The sequence below is a fragment of the Caenorhabditis remanei genome, chromosome I (assembly GCF_010183535.1).
Source record: "Caenorhabditis remanei strain PX506 chromosome I, whole genome shotgun sequence".
NCBI classification, from domain to species: Eukaryota; Metazoa; Nematoda; class Chromadorea; order Rhabditida; family Rhabditidae; genus Caenorhabditis; species Caenorhabditis remanei.
The window spans coordinates 7649798-7676261 of NC_071328.1; the positions used below are offsets into that span (position 1 = coordinate 7649798).

General features: G+C 37.6%; 6 protein-coding genes across 6 annotated transcripts; 4 read left to right on the forward strand and 2 right to left on the reverse strand.

Annotated features, from left to right (window-relative positions):
* Positions 1-135: 135 nt before the first annotated feature.
* Positions 136-1463, reverse strand: GCK72_001476 (uncharacterized protein; the record flags this gene model as incomplete). The annotated part of the gene is made up of 5 exons (XM_003105069.2): positions 136-539; positions 624-812; positions 865-1012; positions 1067-1155; positions 1241-1463. 5 exons carry the CDS (start codon positions 1461-1463, stop codon positions 136-138), a joined length of 1053 nt encoding a protein of 350 aa, XP_003105117.2.
* A 4126-nt stretch (positions 1464-5589) lies between these two features.
* On the forward strand, positions 5590-9552 carry GCK72_001477 (uncharacterized protein; the record flags this gene model as incomplete). Its single annotated transcript, XM_053722988.1, has 13 exons — positions 5590-5786; positions 6314-6525; positions 6568-6775; positions 6822-6983; positions 7036-7186; positions 7235-7359; positions 7405-7780; positions 7828-7999; positions 8049-8207; positions 8264-8555; positions 8630-8844; positions 9181-9394; positions 9444-9552. 13 exons carry the CDS (start codon positions 5590-5592, stop codon positions 9550-9552), a joined length of 2592 nt encoding a protein of 863 aa, XP_053591633.1.
* A 2512-nt stretch (positions 9553-12064) lies between these two features.
* Positions 12065-15097, forward strand: GCK72_001478 (uncharacterized protein; the record flags this gene model as incomplete). Its single annotated transcript, XM_053722989.1, has 10 exons — positions 12065-12126; positions 12203-12407; positions 12478-12602; positions 12680-13376; positions 13424-13684; positions 13793-14232; positions 14279-14358; positions 14410-14644; positions 14690-14963; positions 15011-15097. The coding sequence occupies 10 exons, from the start codon at positions 12065-12067 to the stop codon at positions 15095-15097; spliced, it is 2466 nt and encodes an 821-aa protein (XP_053591634.1).
* Positions 15098-17607: 2510 nt separating this feature from the next.
* On the forward strand, positions 17608-21077 carry GCK72_001479 (uncharacterized protein; the record flags this gene model as incomplete). The annotated part of the gene is made up of 8 exons (XM_053722990.1): positions 17608-17745; positions 17799-17916; positions 18018-18739; positions 18785-19238; positions 19294-19398; positions 19459-19902; positions 20259-20739; positions 20819-21077. The coding sequence occupies 8 exons, from the start codon at positions 17608-17610 to the stop codon at positions 21075-21077; spliced, it is 2721 nt and encodes a 906-aa protein (XP_053591635.1).
* A 358-nt stretch (positions 21078-21435) lies between these two features.
* Positions 21436-21832, forward strand: GCK72_001480 (uncharacterized protein; the record flags this gene model as incomplete). The annotated part of the gene is made up of 2 exons (XM_003105075.2): positions 21436-21607; positions 21684-21832. The coding sequence occupies 2 exons, from the start codon at positions 21436-21438 to the stop codon at positions 21830-21832; spliced, it is 321 nt and encodes a 106-aa protein (XP_003105123.2).
* A 247-nt stretch (positions 21833-22079) lies between these two features.
* On the reverse strand, positions 22080-26188 carry GCK72_001481 (uncharacterized protein; the record flags this gene model as incomplete). Its single annotated transcript, XM_053722991.1, has 14 exons — positions 22080-22268; positions 22315-22576; positions 22622-22821; positions 22865-23070; positions 23115-23367; positions 23454-23735; positions 23784-23906; positions 23958-24273; positions 24322-24661; positions 24720-25026; positions 25133-25352; positions 25401-25513; positions 25621-25953; positions 26003-26188. The coding sequence occupies 14 exons, from the start codon at positions 26186-26188 to the stop codon at positions 22080-22082; spliced, it is 3330 nt and encodes a 1109-aa protein (XP_053591636.1).
* Positions 26189-26464: the final 276 nt, after the last annotated feature.

Sequence of the window (26464 nt, forward strand, 5' to 3'; positions counted from 1 at the left end):
TCAGTATCGACCGGAGTGTGTTTGGAATTAAATAACAAGGCATGTTATGATGATTCAGTTATTAATGAGAAGTTCATTTCAAATATTCAGGGAAAAAGTCAAAAGAAAAGTCACACAATACTATATAAAACAGAATTAAATGAGTTTTTCGATAGAAGCTTGATGATCATCTGGAGCGTATTGCAATCCGTTATATAACTTGTAAAAGCAATCATGACAATATGGTTTACGATCGTGTTCACGGAATGTTCCATGCATGTTCAATGCTTTCTGACAGTATGTGCACATGAAATGATACGTATGGAACTTTTGAGCTCTTTCCGAGTTCGGTGCCAATGCAGTCAGAATTGCTCCATCGATTTCTTCACTACAGTAAGCACAGACTGCGGCTGGTGGTGGTGGAGGAGATCCAGAGATGTGTAATGTTCTACGTGGAGTTGTACTTCTGGCACGACGACGACGGAGACTGTCGGTCTCTTCGGTCATCTGGAGACCGTAGTCACGGGAGTAATCGTCCTTCTCAAGATGGTCATCTTCTGCTGAAAATTATTTGAATATAGTTTATAGTTCGATTTATCGAAATTTCTATTTCTTAATTGTTTATCCGAATGTCCCCAACTTACGAATTTTTGGCCTTTGTGGGATCTGTTCCTCAGGAGCAGGTGTGAGTCTCAGTGTGTACTCAATCTCTTCTTTTCTCTTCTTACTTCCATCCTCCCCATCCCGTCCACGTTGTCCACGACGGAGCACTTCAGTAGTGGCATTCACGTCGTAGACAAGTGCAGCGAGAGTGTCAGTCACAGCGTTTTGTCCTGAAAACGTTTCGTGTCGACTACTAAAATTAGTAGAAGAACGAGAACTTACTCTGATTCTGTTTCAAGGTGTCTAATTGTCTGTTCATATCATCTGCACTGACAGCTTTGAGTCTTGCAGCCAACCAATCGTCAGTTGGATCAATTGTGATTCTTCCATTGACTTCCATTTCAGTTTGGAATTGACGACGTTCCATTCTCTGAAAAACACGCGTTTAAAGAAGTTTGTAAATAGAGAAAAGAAGACGAAATACCATTTGTTCTTGCTTGCGACGAATGATTTCGGTCGTTTGTTCCACATCATTTTTCAAAGCGGTCAATGTTCCGTTGACAATTTCGTCTTCTAAAAATTGATTTGTTGATTGAAATAACGCTGTTAGATTTCGAAACCAAATAATAGTTTCAGAAATAAATTCTTCAAAACTCACGTTGACTGAACTCCTCATCGTTACGGAACACTTTGTCCTTATTGGAGTTCCTACTCTCACTTCTCCATCTTGCCACGTGTCGCTCGACGGGATCCGGGATAGCGGAGAGCCGCCCGTCTTGAGATGGTGTCATTGTTCCATTTCTTTGTTGACTACTGCGACTTTCAGTAGTCCATTGATAACTCTCGAATTGTTGATGAGGTGGTTGGGGAGATATAGTCATCTGGAGAATTGTGGAAGAGTGAATTGTAGGCATATTGGATAGAAATAGAAGAAGTGAGAGACAGTTTGAAAATATGAAAGTTCAAAAAATAAAAGAAAACTAATTTTTTGTTTGCACAATAAATTGAAGGAGTTTAAGTTAAGTGTCCAAATATAGAGGCAGAATACAAATAAACTATTGGTTTGCTTATTTTTACCAACTAAAATCGGAATTTGATATTGAAGCAGTAACTAGAACACTCGGAAAATGTAGACTTCGCCCAGATTTACTGAAAGTAATATTTCATAGGTTACTGTTCTATAAATATAAATGTTACTTTTGAAACAAGACTTGGGCTGCCATCTCAGTTTTCACACTGATCAGAGTTCTCCGAAATGTGTGCAGTTTTGAGAAGGTATGCAAAGGAAAGTGAGGAGTTCTGTCTTTTGAGCTACAGTACTTATGGAAACGATAGCAAATGTCAACTTAATAGAAGAGCTTGAGCTGTCAGTTTGTTCCCCAAGTTTTGTCTTGACATAACTACTCGTTTGACTCAAAATCTGAGAGCCAAATTCATAAATTGTGATAAATTCCAAAGTGTCAACATCTGACCGACAGGTATCCATCCGAACGTCAAACCTGGATGATCTGATTAACGAAAGTAACAAAACAACGAGTATAATGAAATTCAGAGGTACCAGAAGATGAAATCGCAAGTGTTAGTATATCTGAAGAAGCAAGAAAGCAGAGCAAGTGATACTCTGATGTGTTGTATGAAGAGGAGAAGATGAAGAAATAAGAAGAAGAAAGAAGAAACGAAAAGATTTGAACAGAAACAGCATTACAACATTCACCGGTGGCAACGGAAGAGAAGATGCACCATCAACCAGAGCACAACAAGAAGAATTCTCTCTATCTCCTGCGGGGGCAGCAGATGGGTGACAAAAAGAAAAAGAGATAAAGAGAGGAAAAGAAAGAATGTGTCTGAACTCAGGAGAAAGAGAAAAGCCAACGATCGATTTGTTGAAAAATTATATATTTAAAAATTAATTTGTGTTCCAATTATCAATTATTGTTTCACTCTTTATGGACAACTATATCATCATTGCCTGGATGACTGGAAGAAATCCCTTTTTCCCCGGAGTGACTCTTGATCTTTGTACCATCTCAACATTATTAATCTGACTATTCGAATATTCTAACCAGCTTTAAATAAGGAAATGCCTTTTATGGACATGTCTGAAATTTGAGGAATCCCAAATATTACAGAATGTATAACCTAAGTGGAATATTTTTCTCCCAGCTGTCAAAAGAAGCTATGATTTTAGATTTTTCTCTCCAGTTAGTACTAACTAGTTTGTGATAGAACGAGTTTTTAAAGTTATTCAAAGCCCACCATGAAACTTAAAATGAAATGAGAAGACGGGTCAGCTTTTTTTGAAGTTTGTCGGCCTTCTGCGACCCACAAAGCAGCATATGTTTCATCTGACGAGGTGAACACATGTGTGCATAGAACGCTTCAAAACTCGGCATGTTGCGAAAATTACTTTTTTTTTTGAAAATATGTAATGTGATGGTAAAGGGTCTTTAGGTTAAGAAGTAGGTATCGCAAGAATAGAAAAAGAAAACGCTTTAAAGACGAATTCGATTAGTCAATGTCATACTGTAGACTTACATGAATTTGATCGCTTTTACATTATGCCTTCCTGTCTGTTTATAAATTTTCGAGAATAGCAGGACGTCAATGAACTGTTACCTGGATTTTTATTATCAACAATTGAATTTCTCTAGTGATAAAGATATCAGGGAAATGCCAGTGAAATTGTTCCAAGGCTTTATTGTTTTGAACTAACTTGTTACCTGCATTCCCTAATTTTCTTCAATGTCAGTTTTCACTCTTTCCGATCTCCCCATTACCATTACATTTACCATCAGATACTTACCAGTCTTTCCTTCCAAACACAGTCCTAAATTTCGAATAATTCCAAAAATCTTCGCCGAAGACGTTCCATCACATTCTGATGGTTCGTAAGGATTAACTAGTGTTATACATGACTTCTTTTTCTCCAGAAGACATAATAGAATTCTTCTTTCTGCTTCTTCATGGTTCCCCATCTCCTTCTTCTGCTTTTTTCCATATTCTCCCACATATATATGTTCTTCCTTCCCTTCCCATCATCATTGCCCTCTTGCTCTCTCTCTTTTCCTCTTCCTATAATAATCTATTTCTTCTTTTGACGGGGGACTCCGGACCCTCCTTTTTTGCTTTTCTGGCCTTCTACACACACATTCCCAAACATTTTTTCTTTCTTTATTCTTCCTTTTCTTTTCAATTTTCTCATTTCTCTTAAGAGTAGTGTTCTTCTTCTTGTTTTTTCCTCAGAGGATACTATTTCCATTTTCAAACTTCTTCTTTTTCTTCTTTTCTACTGGAGCATCTTCTCCAGAAGAAGTTGCTCCCATCCGATAAAATTTCATTATTTCATTTTCTCTCTTCTTCTCCCATTTCTTCCAAAATGTCATCAGATTGTAGTTTCTTCTTTTCCACACCACGGAATATTTCTTCATTTCCGTTTTCCTCTTACAGATTCTGAACATTCTGAACAGAAGTCCAATTCTTTCAGATAATACCAATTTTTGATTCTCCTAAACCATCTGCACTGTTATCTTCTTCTTCCTCTTTTCTATAAAAAAAAACAAAAATTTTGAACTTGCAGAACCTCTACAGACTTCCCTCCAGATGAGATGACAAAGAATGTATTCATTCTACATTATATTCCTACTTCTATTCATTACAAGGAGTCGAGAAGCAATCAGTGCTAATCGAAAAACAATTTTCCGTAAGTCTGACCAGAAAAGAAAATGATTGAATGGGAAACGATTTGAACAAGTTTTAAAGCAGAAAAAGTACATTAGATCGAGTTTTAAGAGCAAGTTAACTAAAATTGCATTTGAAAAAAATCGAAGAATTTATTTTTATTTCATGAATCTTAAAATGAGAATTTAAAAATGTTTGTTTTCCTAGAAAGCATTCAACTAACTTCTAAAGGAATTTTCTTTTGAATGAGAGTTATCAAGTCACTATATTTTTCATCTGAAAAATCAGAGCTCACTGAAACTTGAATTTTTGATGCCAACATTCTGATAAAATTTTTTAAAAACCGCCTTGCGGCCATGAATGATCCCGTAAAGAAAAAACCAAATTGGAAACATAAAATGAACAAAGTAATGTGTTTCAAAAATATAAATTTACTTCTTATGAAAAACTATATTTCTCATTTTCATATTCCAAAAAGGAAACTTATTAAAAGAAACATGAACCCCAATATTTAGTTTCAAACATTTAAGTTCGGAAAAATCTGTAGATCAAAAAAATGAGTTCAAAGCAATTGCTCGTAACCTGTTTTTCAAACTTGTTCAAATCTTTCCTGCCAAAGCGAAAGTATCGAAAAGTGTGCTCATCTAGTAAAAAGTGTGTTCTATTTGCGTAAATTGCACAATAAGTGGATTCTAAGTGAAGAGTTCTATTGAAAAAGGTATTGAAATAGAAATTGAAGACGTCTGTGGTCCCCAGGGGCGACCCTCTCTCTTCAAGAAGTTTAGTCCCCCCTATCCATCACTCTCTAATCTTCTTTTTTCGTATACATGTAACCCCTTGAAAGAGAAAAGAAAATTTTAAATCCTTTCATTCCTCCATCTCTTTTTCTTTTAAACTTTTCCTTCTCCTCCTCTATTTTCTAATATTTGCGTAAGATTGGTCTTGTCGCCCCTTTGCGCACTCTTTCCTACTCGACAGGCTAAATAATTCTTGTGTCATCATCTTGTGTCTCTCCACAATTTTCTTAACTTTTCCACTCTTATCACCCTTTAGAAACTTTGTATAAAGGTTAGTCCAAACTGGATAAGCCTTTTGTGATCTGATTCTGAAAGTTTAGTTTGGAAACAGCTGGAAGTAAACCTTGTGAACTTACACAAAAACTAGAGATTTTTCTGAGTTTGTCGAACTGAATGTTCCAGTCAAAAACTGCTTCCAATCTCAAATTCTCATTTGTCGGATGATATAAATTTTATCTCGTAACCCTCTTCTTTATTCAGAACATCCATAAGAATATTAGATTTCCAACCTCTCAAATCTTCTGAATAAATCATGAGAAGTCTGGAAAGAATAGTTGAAACTAGAATCGAACTTCTCGAGTGGGATTCAAAAGAGACGAAAGAAGACTGTGCAAGGTGTCGAGCTCTCGATTGTGACATCATATTCGCCCTTTTGTTCACGATTGTCATTGCCTGTTTACTGGTTTTGATTATGGTGTTCTGGCTGAAAGGAGTGTTACAATATGAGGAGTAAGTTTCAGAAAACTTGGGGAGTACCGTCAACTTTAAAAAAATAAATAAAAATACAGTAAAACGAACACACAAAAACCTAGATAATGCTCACTTTTCGATACCGGCGCTGTTCCATATATCGTAATCCTACCGTAATCCGCCGCCTCTTCCAGAATGCGACCAACATTTTGATGAATCTCAACCAGAAGGTGTCATCGAGTTTCCGAGTTTGCCCAAGCAGTTGGCTATCAGCCATGGAGTTAACAACTCGAAACCAGAACAACAATATAATTTACAAGTATGCAGACATCTGGATATACACACAGACAGACCGAATAATGAAACACAGTAAAACAGACATCAGGACACATCGATATTCTCACAGACAGACATTTGTAACTTTCTTGTTTTTCAGTGTGTATACACGTTTGTTGCGGGACCGAGGCAGCGTGTAAGGCTTGAATTCGATCATTTCCTCTTATCGGGTAGTTCTGAAAAGTGAGTTTTATCTTATTGAATGAGAAAACATCTTGAAATAATTTCAGCTGTGATATAGAATATGTAGATATTTATTCCGAAGTCGAATCAGTCGACGAAGACATTCTCTCCTCAGCCCTCGGCGGCCGTTACTGTGGTACAGTGGCTCCTCATGTTAGAATAAGTTTACGTCATGTTATGAAGATTGTTTTACATTCCCGATCGACAAATCATGAAGATAGTCATGGTTTTCGAGCTAAATATTCGTTTATTCCTGAAGGTATTTTTTATTTATTAAAATCAAAACATTTATTTTTTGCAGATAAATTCATAGCCGGCGAGCCAGTTAGTGGCAAAAAGTGTAGTTATATAATAGATTCTTCGGATCGTAAAATAGGAACATTATACTCTCCAACTTATCCTGGAACTTATCCTCATAATATGCATTGTTCTTATCTGATGAAAGGATATCGTGGTGAAAGAATTCGTCTCTTTTTTACGGATTTCGATATTTTCTTCGGTGGAGAACAGTGAGCTTTCCATTTACAAACGAGTCATCTAATTTCAATATTCCAGTTGCCCATACGACAGCATCACAATATTTGATGGTCCGACTCCATCCTCTCCAATCATTCGAAAAGTTTGTGGATTACAGCAGAGAATGGAAATATACTCAATGACAAATAGCTTGTTGATTCATTTCAACACGACACATCCAGCAAAATCGGATCCCAGAGGGTGAGTTCTAATGGGAACACAACATCCAAAATTACTGAATTTCTTGTTCCAGATTCATAATGGATTACGAATTCTCATCTCGGTTTGTGAATATCGATAAACTTCTGAATAAACAAAGAGGTGTCACCCATATTCGAGGAACTGAATGTGATGTTCGAGTGGAAAGTAATCGAGAGACAACTCACACGATATCAAGTCCGAATGTAAGTTCAAAAATTTTTTTCCAAAAATGAAAAGTTTTGGATTTATAGTACCCTGAAGTGTACCCAGCAAACACAACTTGCACCTATATAATACACGGATTGCAAGGAGAACAGAACTTGGAAAAAGTAATCTTGACGTTCGACTCGATTGCTGTATTATCTTTTGATACATCGTAAGTTGGACTTCCAATCAATTGGTATTATTTCATGTATTTCAGACCAGCCACTGCTCCACCATCAGTAGATGATATCGCTTGTCCAAGTGCCTGGGTGGGAATAGCAATCGGTGAAGGAAATATGAAGGCAGTGATGTCATCAACTGATGATTCGATATTTGACGTCACTCTATGTGAACGAATACCTTCTGACTCTCCTCTTCTCGGTCCATATATTAGTGAAGGACCTCGAATGGTGATGCAATTCGGAAGTACTGATACGAGAGATGATAGAATTACACCGATTGGATTCAAGGCAACGATTGAGTTCAAAACTGATTTTGGAGTGACAGGAGAGTCATTGGGTACATCGAATGAATGCAGATTCAGATTCACTTCTTCCACTGGATTCTTCAATAGTCCCCGCTATCCTGCTAATGTGAGTTTGAATTCAGATGAAAGTCTTTAAATTTTGAAAATTTTTAGTATCCACTTGACACAAATTGCACCTATTACATCGTTGGACAGCCGGGAAGAGAGATTCTTCTCCATTTCGAACAATTCGCATTGAGTGGAGATAATGATAACAATTGCAATGATTATCTCGATGTATATGATGTTTTTGTGAAGAATGGTAAGGAGGAATTGAAGTTGAAAGGTGAGAGAATTTGCTAATGAAGAGATCTCAAAAGACATGATGTTTTCAGAACGATATTGTTCTGATACATTCCCCGGTCCATCTGTATCTGCATTCGGTTCTCATGAAATGAGAGTTGTGTTCACTTCTGGATCCAGTGGAACTGCCAATGGATTCAAGGCTTTGTTCGAAATACGGACTGCACGGAAAGAAGATGTTCCACATGGAGGTAAGAACAAGAGAAAATTTCATTAGATATCCAGATAAATATTTTTTAATTTCTAGAAGCGCACATCCGTCGTGGTGCATATCGTTGTGGTTCAGTGATCAATTCAACTTCTCTCAAACCGAATGGACTCATCATCTCCCCCAATTATCCAGTGAAATATAACAAAGATGTTCATTGTGATTGGCAGATAAATGTTAAAGAAGGATATCAAGTACTTCTGAAAATGGAGGCAATTGATGTTGAAGGAGAGATGACATCTGATAGTGCGAGTTGTCAAAAAGCAGTGATACGGGTAGAAGGTGCACCAAGAACTGAGTATTGTGGGACCAAAAGAGAATTCTTCGAGGCGTATTTATCACCGACGAATTCTGTGAGAATAAGGTACGAGTTGTGTCTGAACTTCTAAACATTCCAGTTTTCAGCTTTCTAACCGCTCCTGATAAAGTTAACGGACTGAAAGGATTCAATCTATCATGGACAGAAGTCAAGAATCTTAGTGGAAAAGACGAAAGTGTTTGTAAATCAGATTCTCTCTATTTATGCACCTATTCGAAGTTATGCATCGATGCAAAATTAAGATGTAATGGACTGGATAACTGTGGATATGGAGTACAAGATGATACTGATGAACAACATTGTAAGTCTTGAACCGTGAGAATTTGTAATTCATGACTCCGCCCACTTTTCGAATATCTTGAAGCTTCTTGTGTGCTTTTATTAACTTCAGAGTGAAACTTTTTGAATTAACTCAGCTTGATTTGCACAGGTCAAAATGTTTCTCCGAGGACATACTACACTGCCAAATTCATGTCGTTCGCCACGTCATCATCTTCAATTTCAAATCTTCAAATGATTTTGCTTGTCATTAATCTTGTTGCCGTACTTTGTGTGAGCTTTTTCGTCTAATTATACTGTCGAATTCTTGTGAAAGTAGTAACTATTCTGAAATATTGAAAAAAAAACCTGATTTCAGGTTCACTAAAAGAGAAGACCGCGGATCGAACAGTTGTGATTGCTGCCATTTTCTGTGGTGGAATATTTGTATTCATCTGTGGATTCTTCTTATATTTATTCAAAAAGAAACTGGAAAGAAAGAAAAAATCAAAACGAAAAAGCGATACGAAACATAGACAACGGCAACCGTATCGACAGCAAAAGCCAATGCATAAACAACATTGTGATTCTGAGTGAGTGATATCTGTGTGGATGTATTCACAGCAAATTTGGAATTTCCAGACTCTCACCACCTGCAACCAGTCGATTTGTTCATCATGACGCAACGGGAATTATGCCACCAATACCATTACATCAAATTGGATCTTCATCTCGTGATATGTATTCTTGAATGAAATTATTCATATTTTGTATCACAAATAAAACATCTTCTCTATACTTTGAGAATCACAGAAATTTCAGTAAACTTTATTACTTTTTAACAACATGCAAAATAACAACTTTTTTGAGAAAACGATATTAATAAATTATCACAAAATTTCAAACACTTGAACCGAGTTACCCGTCGCTACAACTGTGGTATCCATCATTTCAACGTCATCATCCTCTTTCAATAGTGGATCATCTGGAAACACACGTTGTCCAGTGCACAGAACCATTTTGTTTCCTCGAACACTGACACAAGGAATACATCTGGAAGCCACGTGTTCTACCGTAAGAACCGGTTGAATTTCCTCATTAAAATCGTGTAAATCGTAAACGACAACAGCTCCAGAAGACGTTCCCGAATATAGAAGACGTCCGGATGGATCAATATCAAACCGTGTGCGGTGATTTGTTGTCATTTCACGTTTCAGAATTTGAGTCATCATATTCATTCGAGTGTCGAAGCAATGAATATCACCCTGCAAAATTATAAAATACCAAAGAATTGTTCATGTAATTATTGAACCAACACATCTTTCTGAAGCATATAATTTTACTCCATCTAATGAGAATCGACAATTTGTATATCCACGAGACGATCCCTCCATCGTTGAAACGGCATTTCCCCATTTTTTTGAATAAATTCCGAGTAAAGATGTGGTTCCAACAGCACCAAATAAATCAGGCATTGTTGGATGGCATTCCAACGACATGGAGATTCCAGTTATTCCAGTGTTGACTGAACAGTAACGTGTTTGCATGATTGTGGGTTTGGTTTAAAAAGTGAGATTATATGAATTGGGGAAACTTTCTAACAAACTCACAACTTGGGTCATAATATTTGATGGTTGACAGAGCGGAACCTGTGTATTCAATATCCCATAACTGGAAATGATTCTTGAATCCTCCAATTAAAGTATTCTCTGATTGTCCAACACACATTGCTTCTTTTATGTTGTCCTGCAAAATAATTAAAATTTTAGAATTTAATTATTATTCAAACTTGTTTTTTTTACTTACTCCACTATCTTTTCCATTGTAAGCTCCTATAATATCGCCAGTTTCTGTTTCAAACAATTGAATCGGTCGGAGTCGAGATGTGGAGAATACTCCTTTCCCAGAATGTTCCCAACAGGTATCGAGAACCAAGCCTCCCGTATTATGCTTCCACTGAACTTCCTGAAATTTCTCATCGCAAAATAAGTTTAAACTCTACCTCGTATTAAGAATATGAGAATTACTTCAATAAATCTTACATTTTTATCCAATGAATACATTCTGATGCATCTATCTTGTGAAGCAACAATTGCACGGGTTCCATCATTATTTTGAATTGAAAAATGAACAAAATTGTTCTTGCTCGTCGATTTATAACCGAATGGAGCTTCATATGATTCGAACGATGTACTGTCACTGAAAATAGTTGAAATGCGATATAAACAGGCTTTAAAAATTGTTTTGCACGAATTGATTTTATATTTTGAGTGAAAATCTAGAAGTTGAAGGCGAGATGATCTGAACTCACCAATACAATTTTTTGAGTCCAGTTGGAATTTCAGCTGCCTCTATGACTATTGTAGCTTCAGGAGCAATTCTTTTTGCAGAATTTCCTTCGCCAGTCTGATTTTTTTCTTCTTGGAGCCTTTGTAGTCGTCGCTTTTCTTTTCTATTTAATGGTCGATCTGGAACTTCTGTTGGAGCTTCTGAAGATTCTTGAGCATCTGTAGTTTCTGATGCTTCAGGAATTTTTGAAGCTTCTGACACTTCTGGAGCGTTTCTAACTCCTTTTTCTTTGTCGATATCAGCCGAAGTTGACAATTGATTGATTTCCGATGCTAGTTGATCACCACGAAGCTGAAAACTCATTAATATAACTATCTTAGTTTCTTAATAACTTACACTTGACAAAAGCGACCCGATTCCGCTTCTCTCAGCGCGCAGAGAAAGTTTCGAAGTACTTTCTGGTTCGGGCTCCGACATTTGTCCCATCGAATCTTGAGATGATTCTTCTGTCGTCATCTGAAAAAAGAACAAACTTCAAACAAAATTGTTTAATTTTGCAAAAATGAAAAAATTCAATTCAAAAATCCGCAAAATTTTTTCCACTACGGTGCGCATTTTGGCACCCATGCACCCGATTTTACGTGCAACTGCGGACGAAGCAAGCTGGATTTCCAATGAAAAATCATGAAAATCAATGAAATTTTTCATTAAATTCAGTTTTGTGGTGTTTTTTAAAAACAATTATCAATAATTATACTTGAAATGATACCTGAATTTTATGTTATCTTACATTAAATACTCAAATGTTGTAAAAATCGATACACCCTTGCATTATTTTAACTTCCACGTAGACTTTAAAAAGCTCTGTTTCGTCGACAAAAAAACTAGAAAAAGTTTTCTTTGCTGTTAAACTTCTTTTGTTTGATTTGGAACATTTTAATAATTTCAGGGTTCACCTTCACGGGCGGTTAAAGATGGCGACTGCTGTCGAGTTAGCCATCGAGAAGATCGATGAGTACAAGTCGAAGATTGGGAGGTTTGTTTTTTTACTGTGCATAAAATGTCATAAAAACAAAAGGATTGAAAATCTTCTAATTTCGTCTAACTTACAGAACTCTCGGCACGCCAATGCGTCTTCGTGACCTGATTCGACAAGTTCGTGCAGCAAGGACAATGGCCGAAGAGCGTGCTGTTGTGGATAGGGAGAGTGCGAATATCCGAGAAAGTTTCCGGGACGATGATTCCCCTTGGAAGTGTCGGAATATCGCGAAACTTCTATATATTCATATGCTCGGATATCCGGCTCACTTTGGCCAGGTATAGAATTTTTACTTTTTTCAGTTGTATTGTTCCCTGAAACCTAAAAAAATATTCAATTTCTATATAGATGGAATGCATGAAACTTGTGGCTCATCCTCGATTCACTGATAAGAGAATTGGTTATCTTGGTGCTATGCTTCTTCTTGACGAACGTTCCGAAGTTCATTTGTTGGTTACAAACTCGTTGAAAAAGTGAGTTTCTTAGTCGAAAAGTAAAAATATCAAAAACCTGAATTTAAAAAATCAAATTTATAAATCATTGTTTTCAGTGACCTAACTTGCTCAACTCAATTTGTATCCGGATTGGCTCTCTGTACTTTGGGATCAATTTGCTCTGCAGAAATGTGCCGTGATCTTGCGAATGAAGTTGAGAAAATAATCAAACAAAACAACGCTTATCTTAAAAAGAAGGCTGCTTTATGTGCCTTTAGAATTGTTCGAAAAGTACCGGAGTTGATGGAAGTTTTTATTCCATGTACTCGTTCCCTTCTTGGAGAGAAGAATCATGGAGTTTTAATGGGTGCAACGACTTTGGTGACCGAAATGTGCGAACGAAGTCCAGATGTGTTGAATCACTTCAAGAAGTTGGTTCCAAATCTTGTCAGGATTCTCAAGAATCTTCTGATGAGTGGATATTCTCCGGAGCATGATGTCACAGGAATCTCTGACCCATTCCTCCAAGTCAAAATACTGCGACTATTGAGAGTTTTGGGGAAGGATGATGTACGTGTCACAGAAGAAATGAATGATATTCTCGCCCAAGTTGCCACGAATACGGAAACAGCAAAGAATGTTGGAAATGCAATTCTTTATGAAACAGTGCTTACAATCATGGAGATCAAGAGTGAAAGTGGCCTTCGTATTCTCGCCGTCAATATTCTTGGTAGATTCTTGTTAAATACTGATAAGAATATTCGATATGTTGCGTTGAATACTCTTTTGAAAACCGTTCATGTTGATTATCAGGTTTGTTTTGAACCACTGGTCCATCAACATGAAAATAATAGTTTCAGGCTGTTCAACGTCACCGAAACGTTGTCGTTGAATGTCTCAAAGATCCAGATATTTCAATTCGTAAACGTGCCATGGAACTGTGTTTCGCTTTGATGAATCGAACAAATATTGCCATAATGACCAAAGAAGTTCTTATTTTCTTGGAAACAGCTGATGCTGAATTCAAGTCAGAATGTGCGTCAAGAATGTATATTGCCACTGAACGATTTTCACCAAATCACGAATGGCATCTGGATACAATGATCACTGTTTTGAGATTGGTTCGTTTTTTTCTAATAATCTGATTATGGATTATGTAAACACCACTTCTAAGAGATGAAGGAGTTGCATCCAGTATTCTTCAAAACATGAAAATATACCGTATTCAGGCTGGAAAGTACGTTCCCGACGAGGTTGTCTCTTGCATGATTCAAATGATTTCTGCAAATGATCAACTTCAAAGTTACGCTGTTTCTCAATTATATCATGCTGCTCAAAGAGATGCAATCAATGCACAACCACTCCTTCAAGTTGCTTTCTGGACAATCGGAGAATTCGGAGATTTACTTCTTCAGCCAACCGATGTAGACAGCACTCCAATTTCTGAGAGTGATGTTATCAGTGTATTTGAAACCGTTCTCCCATCTGTACTGACTTCATTGATGACGAAGTGTTATGGAGTTACTGCTCTCGCAAAACTGGCAACAAGATTCCATTCAACCGGTGATAGAATCGAAGCATTGGTTCGAATGAATCAAGCACATATTCAGCTAGAGTTGCAGCAAAGATCTGTAGAATTCAATGTTATTCTCCGTTTGGGAGAACTGAGGTAATAACCTTTATTAAAATTTTAAATTCAAAAATTAATTTTTCAGAGACGGACTGCTCGAAAGAATGCCTGTCATAACACATAACTCATTGAATGCTGCTGCTCCTTCCATGATTGAGGATGACGGTAAGAAAGATGATTTCAAAATCTCTTGCGCTGCAATAAAAACATTTGTAGTTTCAACCGATGCTGCACCAGTGACCAACGGAGATCTCCTTGGTGATCTGAACCTCGGATCAACCTCTGACTACAGTGCCGATTTGCTCGGTGGCGGTGGGGGCGCACCGGCAGCACCCGCTCAACAACAACAACACAGCAACTCAAATATACTTGACATATTTGGAGATAGCAGCTCTCTTCCATCTTCAAATGCAGGAGTTTCTGATCTAGATTTTGGAATTCCAGCTGCCAAGTAAGAATTTTATATACTTTTCCGAGAAGATCTATGAAATTTCAGAGAATCTGCACCAACATATCAACCTGTGATTGCAATCAATTCAAAAGGGATTGAAGTTCAGATCCAAGTTATTGAATCATGGAGAAACGAGCAGGCTCGTCTTAAAATGACTGCATACAATTATACACCGAGAACATTGACAAATTTCAATTTCTTAGCTGCTGTCACTAAAACGTTTGATATCGCTTTAGAGCCATCTTCATCACCGAATATCGAACCAAATGAGCATGCGACTCAATTCATGACAATCACCAGAAAAGTACCCAATACAGCGGTAAGGAGTTTCGGAATTCGTTCTTGTCATTTCATTGTTGATTTCAGGCTCGTATGAGAACGAAAATCTCTTACATTGTGGATGGTAGTGAACAAGTTGGGGATGGTGTCGTCAATGAGTTTCCTGGATTGTAATTCGCAAAGTTTTACTTTTGAATACACCGCTCGCTTTTTATGTAATTTATTTCAAAATATTTTAATGGTTGTGATTTTTGTCTTCATCTGGGGTCACTGTGATAATTTTCGTCTTTTGGTCCTTCCTCCCATCATCCCATCCTGGAAATATTCCTAGTTTCTAATTACTGCTTGTCCACACATACAATCGTACTAAACCACTTACAACCGTGAATTCAGATTCGATTTTCCACTTCTTTGGGGGAAAGTCGTATAAATGTACTACAGTAATCAGATACCAGAGATGTTTTCAAAGTCAAATGTTTCTGTTTTGTGTATACTAGAATTTCTCTTTGCTTCTCGAGTCAACACAACAATACCAAACATCGCCCGGCTTCTTTGCTCCGCCCATATTTATTGTATGATTGTAATCCAAAATCAAAACTTTTTAAATAACAAATGATAAAAATTAGATTTTAACTGTAATAAAGACATTTTTTACATAAAAATTATATTTTCGAATGGCTCTTCAAAAGGATAACTGTTAAATACAGATTGCTTACTGTAAGATTTTCCGGTTACAATCAAAGACGGAGCATCTTAGATTTCTTCTGAGTTTTTCATTTCAGAACCCAATCCGGTGTCAACAATTACGGGACTAAACATAGTATTACGCTGATACTCTTTAAGGTAATTTCGTAAATTCAAAATCCAAGATATGTGTAACTTTCTAAAAAAATCGCACCATTAGGTCATAGTACTTTCAATCTTGTAGTAGCTGTACCTGACTCGAACTAAATAGAAAAACGTTTTCACTAGAAATAGTCTCAAGTTGAAGGAATATATCGTTCCGCAAACATTTGATTTTCCAATATTGACTCAGTTTGCCATCTGTATGAGTCTGTGTTACTTGTAGTCTATGCTCCGTCGTGCCTCGTTTCGCAGAGGTTTTGAATGACACAGAAATGATCTTTTTACCCCAACTTATCACTCTTTTTCGAATAAATATCAGCCATCTGGGTTATCTGAATCATCATTTTTACATCATTTCACCGCAGTTCTTTTGAAAGTTTGAATCACATTTCAAATGAACATCTGTCACTCTTACACAATATCACAAAAATAGTCAAAACGGGATATTTCAAAGCACGCCTTCCTGAGACTGCACAATTTCTATGCTTTGAAATATTTCACAACGTATTTGAACAAAAAACTAGAAAATCAGAGTTAGACTTTCTAACACTTGAATATGCCTGTGAACCTACATCCTCTTCAAATTTTCAATTAAAAATATCATCTACGTGCAATAAGCTCGAGTTTTCCCTAAACCTACTTTTGTAGCTTTTCACAGCTGAAAAAAATACAAACAAAATATCTTGGGCAAAAAGCTGGAAAAATGTAGCTAAAAAGTCAGAAAAAGAAATCAATTTTTTCTATCCTTCGTCTCTTCCTTCCTCCTTTTTCCATTCTCAACAAAAAGAAGCAGCCCATTGCCCCCTTCGTTCTTCTCGTTGACATGCACTTTATTCGGCTCTCCCTAAGAAACGTCAGAAGTTTGTCCAAATTTTGAGAGTTTTGACATTTATTCTCGCCACGTCATTGCAACTATCGTATTGTTCGAATTATTTTAAATCTCTTTCGAGCATTTCCGTAATATCCACATAGAATCGAACATCTCAACTCTTTATTTTAATATCAGTTATCAGAAAATATATATTTTAATTAAACGGTTTGTAGTAAGCGGACAATTTCAGAAACTGCGAACAGTTGAGCTTCGCTCACTCCATTTCCGAATAAACTGTCAATTTTTCTTGAATAAAAATTGCAGAAAAAATAGAAGCAATTTCAAAGTTCAACTTCATTTCTCTCTTTATCTCCGCTGCGAATTTTCTAAATTTTCACTCCTCCTCCATTTTTAGCGTCACGACTACTGATAACGTAAAGGGAGTTAACTATGCGACAACGATAAATTTCGGAGCACCAATCGTTTCTGAAACTGATAAGAAATTTCTCTTCTGATCGAACCATTATCATTCATTTGGACTAACCTTTCACTCGCGTTTTTCTTCTCTACTAACAACTTATTTTTATTTATTTTTGGAGACTGAAGTGAAGATGAAAATCGGATGTTGCTCGGTGAGAATTAGTGAATTCTGGGGTTTGGAAAAAATGGACGGATGTTTTTAAGTCATTGCATTTTTAACGAAAAGCAGTTGTTTTTCGAGACACGTATTAATGAACAATTTCAGAAAATTGATTTTTTTTTAATATTGAAAATTACCTATGAAGGTTGCAAACTTTCCTAATTCTTGTAACCCGATGGATTCATTCTTCAAGGAAAAGTGTGCTCGAATCCATTAAAAATTCCATTTCCATCCTTTCCCAACCCTGGTACAAATCACAGAAATACCGAGTTGATGATTCATAAGAATGCTTTTATCAACAAAAAAAATTCTGCTGAAAAACCAATTTTATCGATTTGTTTCTTTCAGAGTATGCGGAGACGCAGATCTACGAAGAATACAAAAAAGATGGCTAAATATACTGGAGAAGAAGTAGGAGATGATTGGATACCATCTACAGTAATGTCTGGCGCCGGATGGAAAGCTCGAGGCGATAGAAAACCGAAAGAGAAGAGAGTTCCATTCAATAGGCCGACACCTTATCAGGTAATTTCTATTTATTGAAAGAAGGAGGCATTTTTATTTTTCTGTTGTTTCAGATTTACGAAGCCCTTCCATTTGTTCGTCGTTATTTTATGTACTGGATGAAGCATACATTCGATAAAGAAAAATTATTTATTAACACATTTCAACCGCTGAAACATAAACCCTATTATGGTTAGTTTGGAAAAATTAACAGAGTCGCTGGAGCTAGATAAAAACTGAATTTTGGTGCGGCAGTTCTCTTATATGGGGTCTCAACATGATCTTATTTTCAGGTGTTCCGTGTGGTGGAATCGGATGTGGAGCAATAGGGCGAGATTTTCGAGGAGGATTCTGTAAATTCAGTCTTCGTCCGGGACTAGTGGAACACAAAGTTGACGTTGTCGCGGCTGATCAATTCATAATTTCTGTTAGAGAAAATGACACGTGTATCTATCAAAAAGTATTGTCAGCTGCCGATGTTCACCGCTCTGGTAATCAGTTGTCTACGTGGGATTTCACATTTCCAAAGAAAAATGTGAATTACCGTGGACTATTCCCAAGATCATGGACTACATTCAGAATTCCGGAGCTAGGAATTACTGTCACTATTCGACAGGTCTCTCCAGTGTTACCACATAATTATGAAGACACAACGTATCCAGTGTGCCTATTTGTAATAGATGTCGAAAATACAACAACTTCGAAAGAATATGAAGTTTCTATTGCTTTCACCTTCCGAAATGGAACAGGAAATCGACGATGGGAACGAGAATCCGAGTGTTCTGCTGTGAAGTTCGAGACTCCTGGACCATCTGATAGTGAAAGTAACCCCGGACTAGAAAAAGTCACTGGCATCAGTCTGTATCATACTATTTCCTCGATGCCATGCACCTATGGTCTGGCTACAACTCATAAAAATGACAGTATCTTGTCAGTTTGTGAGAGATTCGATCCTGCTAGAAATGGTGCTGCATTCTGGAATCATTTACAACAAACTGGAGATGTGCCGAGTTGTGTAAGAATTTTGCATGTCTTCATTCTTAAAATTAACAGTTTTCAGGAAGAAGAATGCGCAGTGAATGCTCGTGAAATGGCTGTAGCCGTTTGTAATCGATTCCGTCTATCACCAGGAACCAAGAAAACACATGATTACGCTTTGAGTTGGGACATGCCAAAGGTGCATTTCGGATCAGTGGCTCGTAGTTATCATAGAAGATATACACGCTTCTTCGAGGCTGCTGAAGCTGGAAGTGCCGCTGATTCTCTCTGTGTTCGTGCTCTTCACTTGAGAAATAAGTGGGAAGAAGAGATTGAGAAATGGCAATCGCCGATTCTTAATCATGAGAAGTTGCCAGATTGGTATAAGTCTGCAATTTTTAATGAACTGTATTTTATCACTGATGGTGGTACTGTATGGTTTGAATTCGATGAGCAATGGGCGGAGCATGAGATGCATTTAAGTGAATATACGAAAGAGAAAATGAAGAGTATTGGAAGATTCGGATACCTAGAATGTAAGTCTCTTTTCTTCTTCTTTTTTTTTCTTTACCTCTCATTTGTTTTTTTCAGCATGGGAATATCGGATGGTAAATACCTATGACGTACACTTCTATGCTTCATATGCTCTAGCCGAGTTGTGGCCACAGTTGGAATTAACGGTCCAATCCGAATTCAGTACGTTTTTTCATGATTTTCCTTAAACGTGTTGAGTTTCTCATTCATAAAATTGTTTAGCTGACCAAGTCTACCATTCAATCGAAAAACCAACTCGTTTCCATATGGAAGGTGACTGGGCCAACGTGAAAACGGCCAGTCGTGTGCCTCATGACCTCGGAAATCCAGCTGACGAGCCATGGATTGCAACTAATGCTTATGTAATGCACGATACTGGAAAATGGAAAGATCTCAATATGAAATACGTACTGACTTCCTGGCGTGATTACGTCGTGCTATCAGAAGAACACCAAGAATTTCTATTCCATACCTGGCCAGCTGTCAAAATGATAATGCTGGAGGCGCTAGAGAATTGGGATCAAAACGGAGATGGAATGATTGAAAACTTTGGAAAAGCAGATCAGACTTATGACGCGTGGCAAATGGAAGGAGTTAGTGCTTATTGTGGATCATTATGGTTGGCTTCGTTGAGGGTTTCTATAGAAATGGCCCGCCTGATGGGAGGTAAGAATAGATCGAGAATCAAACTCATGTACATACTTGTCACGGCCCGGCCCGGGTCGGCCCGGTCGGCCCGGGTGAAGCGACTTTTTTCAAAAAACATGTTTTTTTCAGCAGTAATTTTAGAAAAAGTGGTTTTTGGGGCATTTTCTGCAAAAATTCGACTGAATTGACGATTTTTATTAGTTCTACAGTGAATTTAGTGAAAAAAAAAACACTTGAAAATTATTTTTGGGGTGCAAAAATTAAGAAACATTTTCCACCCGGGCCGACCGGGCCGGCAAAATTTTTCCTCGGCCCGGCCCTGGCCCGGCCCGTCAAATGACAAGTATGCTCATGTAGATCGAAACTTTTTTCAGAAGAAGCGACTGAGAATCTATTCCGTGTTACACTAAACAAGGCTAAGAAAGTGTTCATTGATACTCTATGGACAGGAACATATTTCCGTTTTTGTGAGAGATCTCGTAGTCGTGAGACAGTAATGGCTGATCAACTATGTGGTTATTGGTTCCTTCAATCAGTTTCCCCTGAAATGGTCGATGATTTATTGCCAAATCATATGGTCCGTTCGGCACTTGACACAATCTATCGTCTCAATGTGTGTCGTTTTGGTAATGGACAAATGGGAGCTGTGAATGGAATGAAGCCGAATGGAGTTGTGGATAGAGAATATATTCAAGCGGATGAAATGTGGACGGGTGTCACTTATGCAGTTGCGTCACTTTTAATTCAACAAGGAGAGGTGGAGAAGGCATTCCATACGGCATCAGGAAGTTATCTGACGTGTTTCGAACAAACCGGGTTACAATATCAGACGCCTGAGGCACTTTATGAATCCAAGTAAGTTGAAAATGGTTCGATCTTTCAGTCACAAATATCCTAATTTTTTTGCTACATACAACCAATTTAAAATTTTCAGGTTCTACAGAGCAATTGGATACATGAGGCCGCTGTCGATCTGGGCGATGCAGTGGTCACTGAAAAAACATTGTGGATTGAATACGAGTCAAGAACGATTGCCAAAGCTTCCGACGACATCAACGTCATCGATTCAGGAGAAGGAAGAAGACGCTATGAAACGAATGACTGTAGAGACGTCAGCTAGTGAAGATAGTTCGAGTCTAGGATATGTTAGCGATTATCGAGAAGAATCGAAAATCTCGACAAGAATTCGATAATGTTTCATTTTTATTTTTATTAAAATTTCTCGCTTATTTCTAATTGATACCACGAGGTTCCCCCCCGTTCTGTGCAATTATGTTTGTAGTTCCAATTGAAAATGTGTATGTACTAATGAACAATTTCTTGACTTTTTTTCAAACGATTCTGTATTAAGGTTCTGTTGTCATTATTCGACATCATTCATTCCTATTTTCATATTGAAGTGATGAGATGGTGAGGAAGGTGCTCTGAAATTCATGCAGGAAGCAAGTTATATTATTCAAGAGATTGAAACTTTTCGAAACTTCAAGCGTCTACTACCCCCAGTCGTGTTCCAAATTCTCATAAAAGTCTAGAAATGTTTTGTTTTCCCAGATGCTCCGACTTGCCACCAGCCTTCGATCAACTCTCATCACTTCGGCTATTCGTCGTCATTCTGCATGTTGTGGCGGAGATCATCAAATGTCAGAAGCAGAACAAAAAATGAGTAAATTGCTCACAGAAAAAATCGAAGGATGCTCACGTGTTGAAGTACACGATGTTTCAAGTAAGGCAGTGGGAGGATTCTGATACAATTTACAGTCTCGCGAATTTCGTGTTCATAGTCTATATTTGTTTTTCAGACGGTTGTGGGTCGATGTTTGACGTCGTCGTCGAGGCTTCCAGTTTCCAAGGAAAATCGAAAGTTGCTCAACATAAAATTGTCACCTCAATTCTCAAAGAACAAATCAAAAGTATGCATGGACTGACGATCAAGACGAAAGCCGCCTAATCACATTATTTATAGATTTTAGTTTCACTTGTTTCTGTTAGGTTTCTTTCTTTTTCATTTGTTTGCTCAAAGTCGAAATTAGTCATAATAAATCAGTTTTATAAAACAAGAATACAAAATGAGAAAGAAAAACCGAATGCTGATGGAATTCTTGCAAAAACCTGTAATCGGAAACATGGGGGAAAATCGGGATGCAAAAATAGAAGTAAAATACAAACAGAGAAACAAAAATATGTACAAGTAACAATTACCATTTGATCAATCGAACAAGTTTGTTCTTCGGGAAATTTCGAATAAAATATTTACGCATCTCGTTGAAAGCCAACAGATAGAGACCGACGATTGGAGCAATTGCCCAGACATGAGCAGGTGGAGTATGAATATCCATAATGTATTGGAAGACTGGAGTGTAAACAAACATGAACAGAAGAAGGACCTGAGAATAGAGAGAGGTTGATCAGTTCTCCACTGGAACTACTCACCTCAATGATGACTGCAAATACACTGACAATATTGGTAAGGCCATGTCGGAAGACTGAAACTCTTCTAGTCGTACAATTGTATAAATGGAAGACTTGTGACATGACAAGAGTGATTTGCCACGCAGCAGCCGCCTGTCCTTTTATGAATAATTGTTGTTGTTCATCGAAAGTTAATCCATTCGAAGTTGTGAAGTTTTTGGCACCAATTTTCCAGTGATGTTCAGCAGTGAACAAGATATCGCCTATTGGAATGTTGTGGTAACTGGAAAAGAAATCAATGAGGAGACATCTGGATAGACGTACATACCAATAGACACTGAGATATGCTGCGATACAGCCAATGGTGATTCCGAACCCCGCGAGAATATAGGCATAGACGAGAAGACTTTTGGATAGAAGTCTGGCTGTACGAGATCTTGGAGGAGTATGCATTATATCATTTTCAGGTTGTTCGTAGGCAAGAGATATTGCAGGTGGCATTTCGGATGCCAAATCGACTGATAGAATCTGAAAAAAGAGTTGGCTATGAATCCAGAAATCTTCTTCAAACCTGCAGAGGTGACAGTCCATGTGGGAGACCGAGCATAAACGACATCATTATAGGGAAAACTTCTGGCCATAAATGAGCAAATGTGTAGGCCAGAGATAATCTCAAATTGTCAAATAAAAGTCTTCCTTCTTCGATTCCCATCACAATCGAGGCAAAGTTATCGTCTAATAAAACGATATCAGCAGTCTGTTTGGCGATGTCACTTCCTGAAGCATTTTGTTATTCATTTCTCTCAAAGATTTGAACTAACCAGTCTGTCCCATAGCAATTCCAACATTAGCATGAGCCAATGCAGGAGCATCATCCACTCCTCCACCCGTCACGGCTACAGTCTCTCCTCTTCTCTGAACCTCTTGAACAATTTCCAGTTTCTGTTCAGTGTTAGTCCTTGCGAAAACGATATTGTGATTTTTGAGAAGGAAATTCCAATCTTGTGTCTTATAGTTCTTCAATTGATCTCCAGTTACCACTGCCCATGAGTTTCGTGGCTTTTCTGCATCTACCTGAAAAATTAAAGCTCTAAGTTGAGATCAAGGATATTCCATTTTTCATTTTCTGGGTCAAACCCATAGTCTGTAGAATATCTTACCAAATTAGTAGTCCCAATCAATCCAATCTGCCTTGCTATCGCTGTAGCCGTAGTCGGATGATCTCCAGTTATCATGAAAACTTTCACTCCAGCAACTTTACATTGTTCAATTGCAGCAGCTGTTTCAGGTCTTGGTGGATCCATTATAGCAGCCATCCCAAGAAAAACCAGGTCACCATCATGCTCTTGTCCATTGAATTTCGTATTCTCATCAGCATTGAAACTTTTCTGAGCGAATGCAATGACTCGACGGCCTTCGTTTCCCAACATCTCCCAAGCTGACTGAAATACTTCTCTTCAAGAAATCTAAACCTCGAAATCAAAACAAACCTGGCACTCCCTTTTGTATTTCTCATCAATAACCTTCAACTCTTTTCCATGTCGGGCCTGTGAGCATTTTCCAAGAATCACTTCTGGAGCACCTTTCGTGAAAATCATGAATCTTGATTGACCCTAGAATCAGAAACTAGAAAGTTTAAATACACATGTCTTTGAATTTCTCACCTCAGTCGGGTTCTCCACCGATTCTGCCGTAACAGGGAAATCACTGGCTAGACATCGTGCTACAACTAGTTGACAACGACGGGACGAGTTGAATGGAATCTCGAAAACAGTCTGATATCTCTGTCTGATTCCCTCAACACTTGCACTCAATTCCACGTATTGAATCAATGCGACGTCGCTGGGAACTCCGAAAATGTCATTTTTCTTTGCTTTCACACTCTTCTTTCCTGATTCTCCAGCGACAGATTGAGATACTTGATTCGTTCTTTCTTTGTTCAAACCGCCTGCTTCTGACACTTGTCCAGTTCGGGTATCACTGAAAAGAAACCGTTAGAGACCAATCGGTGCGTTTTTTTAGACTTACACAATGGTGAATTTCTTCTTCATATGTGCACTCAACATTGCTTCAGAAGCACTTTTCTGCATAGCCCTCATCGTGGAAACTCTTCTCATCGATCTCCGAACATGTTCAAATTGTCCATTATTACATACAGACATAACAGTAAGAATATCTGGAAGTGGTTCTTCTAATCTTTCTTGACATTTCATTGATGATTTCATTGCTCGAAGATGTGGATGTTTCATATCAACTGCTGAACCAGTCAACAATCGAGAATTATACCAGAGATCTGTTACAACCATTTTATTCATTGTTAGAGTTCCTGATTTGTCTGCACAGATTACTGTAGCTGCTCCAAGTTCATCTGAAACATAATGTATGTTTCTACAAGCAATCGATTCAGAAACAAACAAAATTCTTACCAATCAGTTCCAACTTCTTAATCAAAATGTTCTTCTGCGCCATTCTCCTTGCAATAATTCTCAATTGTGACATTACAGTAGCCGGTAATCCTTGAGGTACATTTGCAACAATAATAACAACGAATCCAACAATGAAATGATCCAATATATTTTCGAATCTCGCGACAAAACATCCAATGAAAAACACTCCAGATGCCATTGAAAGTGCAACAATCGTAATGAAAGTTGAGAAGTTTTGAAGTTCAGTTTGAAGACGTCCAGATGGTGGAGGAATGTGGGTGTGTTGTTCTGCCAGGGCACCCATTACCTGCAAAGATACTTCATATTCATTCTATGTTCGAAGTGCTGAACAGAGTTTCCAGAACTTAGACTAAATAAAATGTACAACTACAGTAAACTATTCCAAAACTAACCGTGAATTTTCCAGTTCGAATAACAATTCCAATTCCTTCTCCTTCTGTACAATAAGAACCCATAAATGCCACATTGCAAGAATCAAAAACTGAAATAGTAGGAGGCACTGGATCCGCTTTATACTCTCGAACCGTTCGATGTCCAGTCGCATCATTTGATTCAATCATTAAGCAATTGGCTTGAAGAATACGCATGTCTGCTGGAATTTTGTAACCCGCTCTGAAACTTTGAGAAGCTGAAATCTTGAAAGGTGGTATAATGACTAACCTCAAATAGACTAAATCTCCGACCACAACTTCATCTGCTTTGATTTCTTGTTCTTCACAATCTCTTATCACATATGACATTGCTGGCATCATATCTCGATTTTCTTGTAACACCTGAAACGAGAACAGTTTAGTAAGCAGCAATCTACTTAACTGAGTTGCACTTTTTCTATGAAATCTATGCCGGAAGGAAAGAAAAACGTCTTGAAAACCCAACTCACTTTCTTTGCCTTCGCCTGTTGCCAATACGATAAAATTCCCATAAAAATGACGACAGCAATGAGAATAATGGCACAATACATATTGAGTGGTTCATTATATCCACGTGCCATATGAATAAAATATGTCATAACTGAAAGAATTGCAGCTCCAATCAAAAGAATCCAGAATTTGAAATGGAATTGAGCAAGAAAAAATCTAGAGAGACTTGGTTCGGAGTTTGTATCAATATGATTCAGACCACCGTCTTTCAATCTTTTTCGTGCTTCATCGCTATGCAATCCATCACTTCTTTCAGCAACTTGTGGAAATACGTATGAATCTGGGTACAGGTCCTGAAAACTACGAATTGGAGTATCATTTGACTTTCAAATACAAACAAACCTTAATCTGATCTACAGTAAGCGTATGCTCTACAAATGAAGTTTTAATGATATCGATAAGAGACATTCCATGTTCTTTTTCCTCCTTTTCCTCCCTTTTTCTTTTCGCTTTTTCTGATAATTTTGTGAATGTAGTGTCGGATGACGAACACATTGAAGTTCCAGCACTTCCGTGGTGTTCAAGCATCGCCGATCCATTTTGTAAAGAAGGAGCAATGCAATTTTGGGATTCTGAAATATTATTATTCAAAAAGATATATGAAAATAGGTTTTTAGATTTGTAAGATGTCTCAAAACCCACGGATAGAACTGATTTGTTTTCAGAGAAAAACTCACTCCGAGTCATACAGAATCCCTTCCTTTTTTGGCAATTTGTTCAGAATCTTTGGTGTTTTAATAAACCAATCGATATGTATTAGATCTGAAAAAAACCTACTTTTCGAGATGACACACCTTTTGAAAC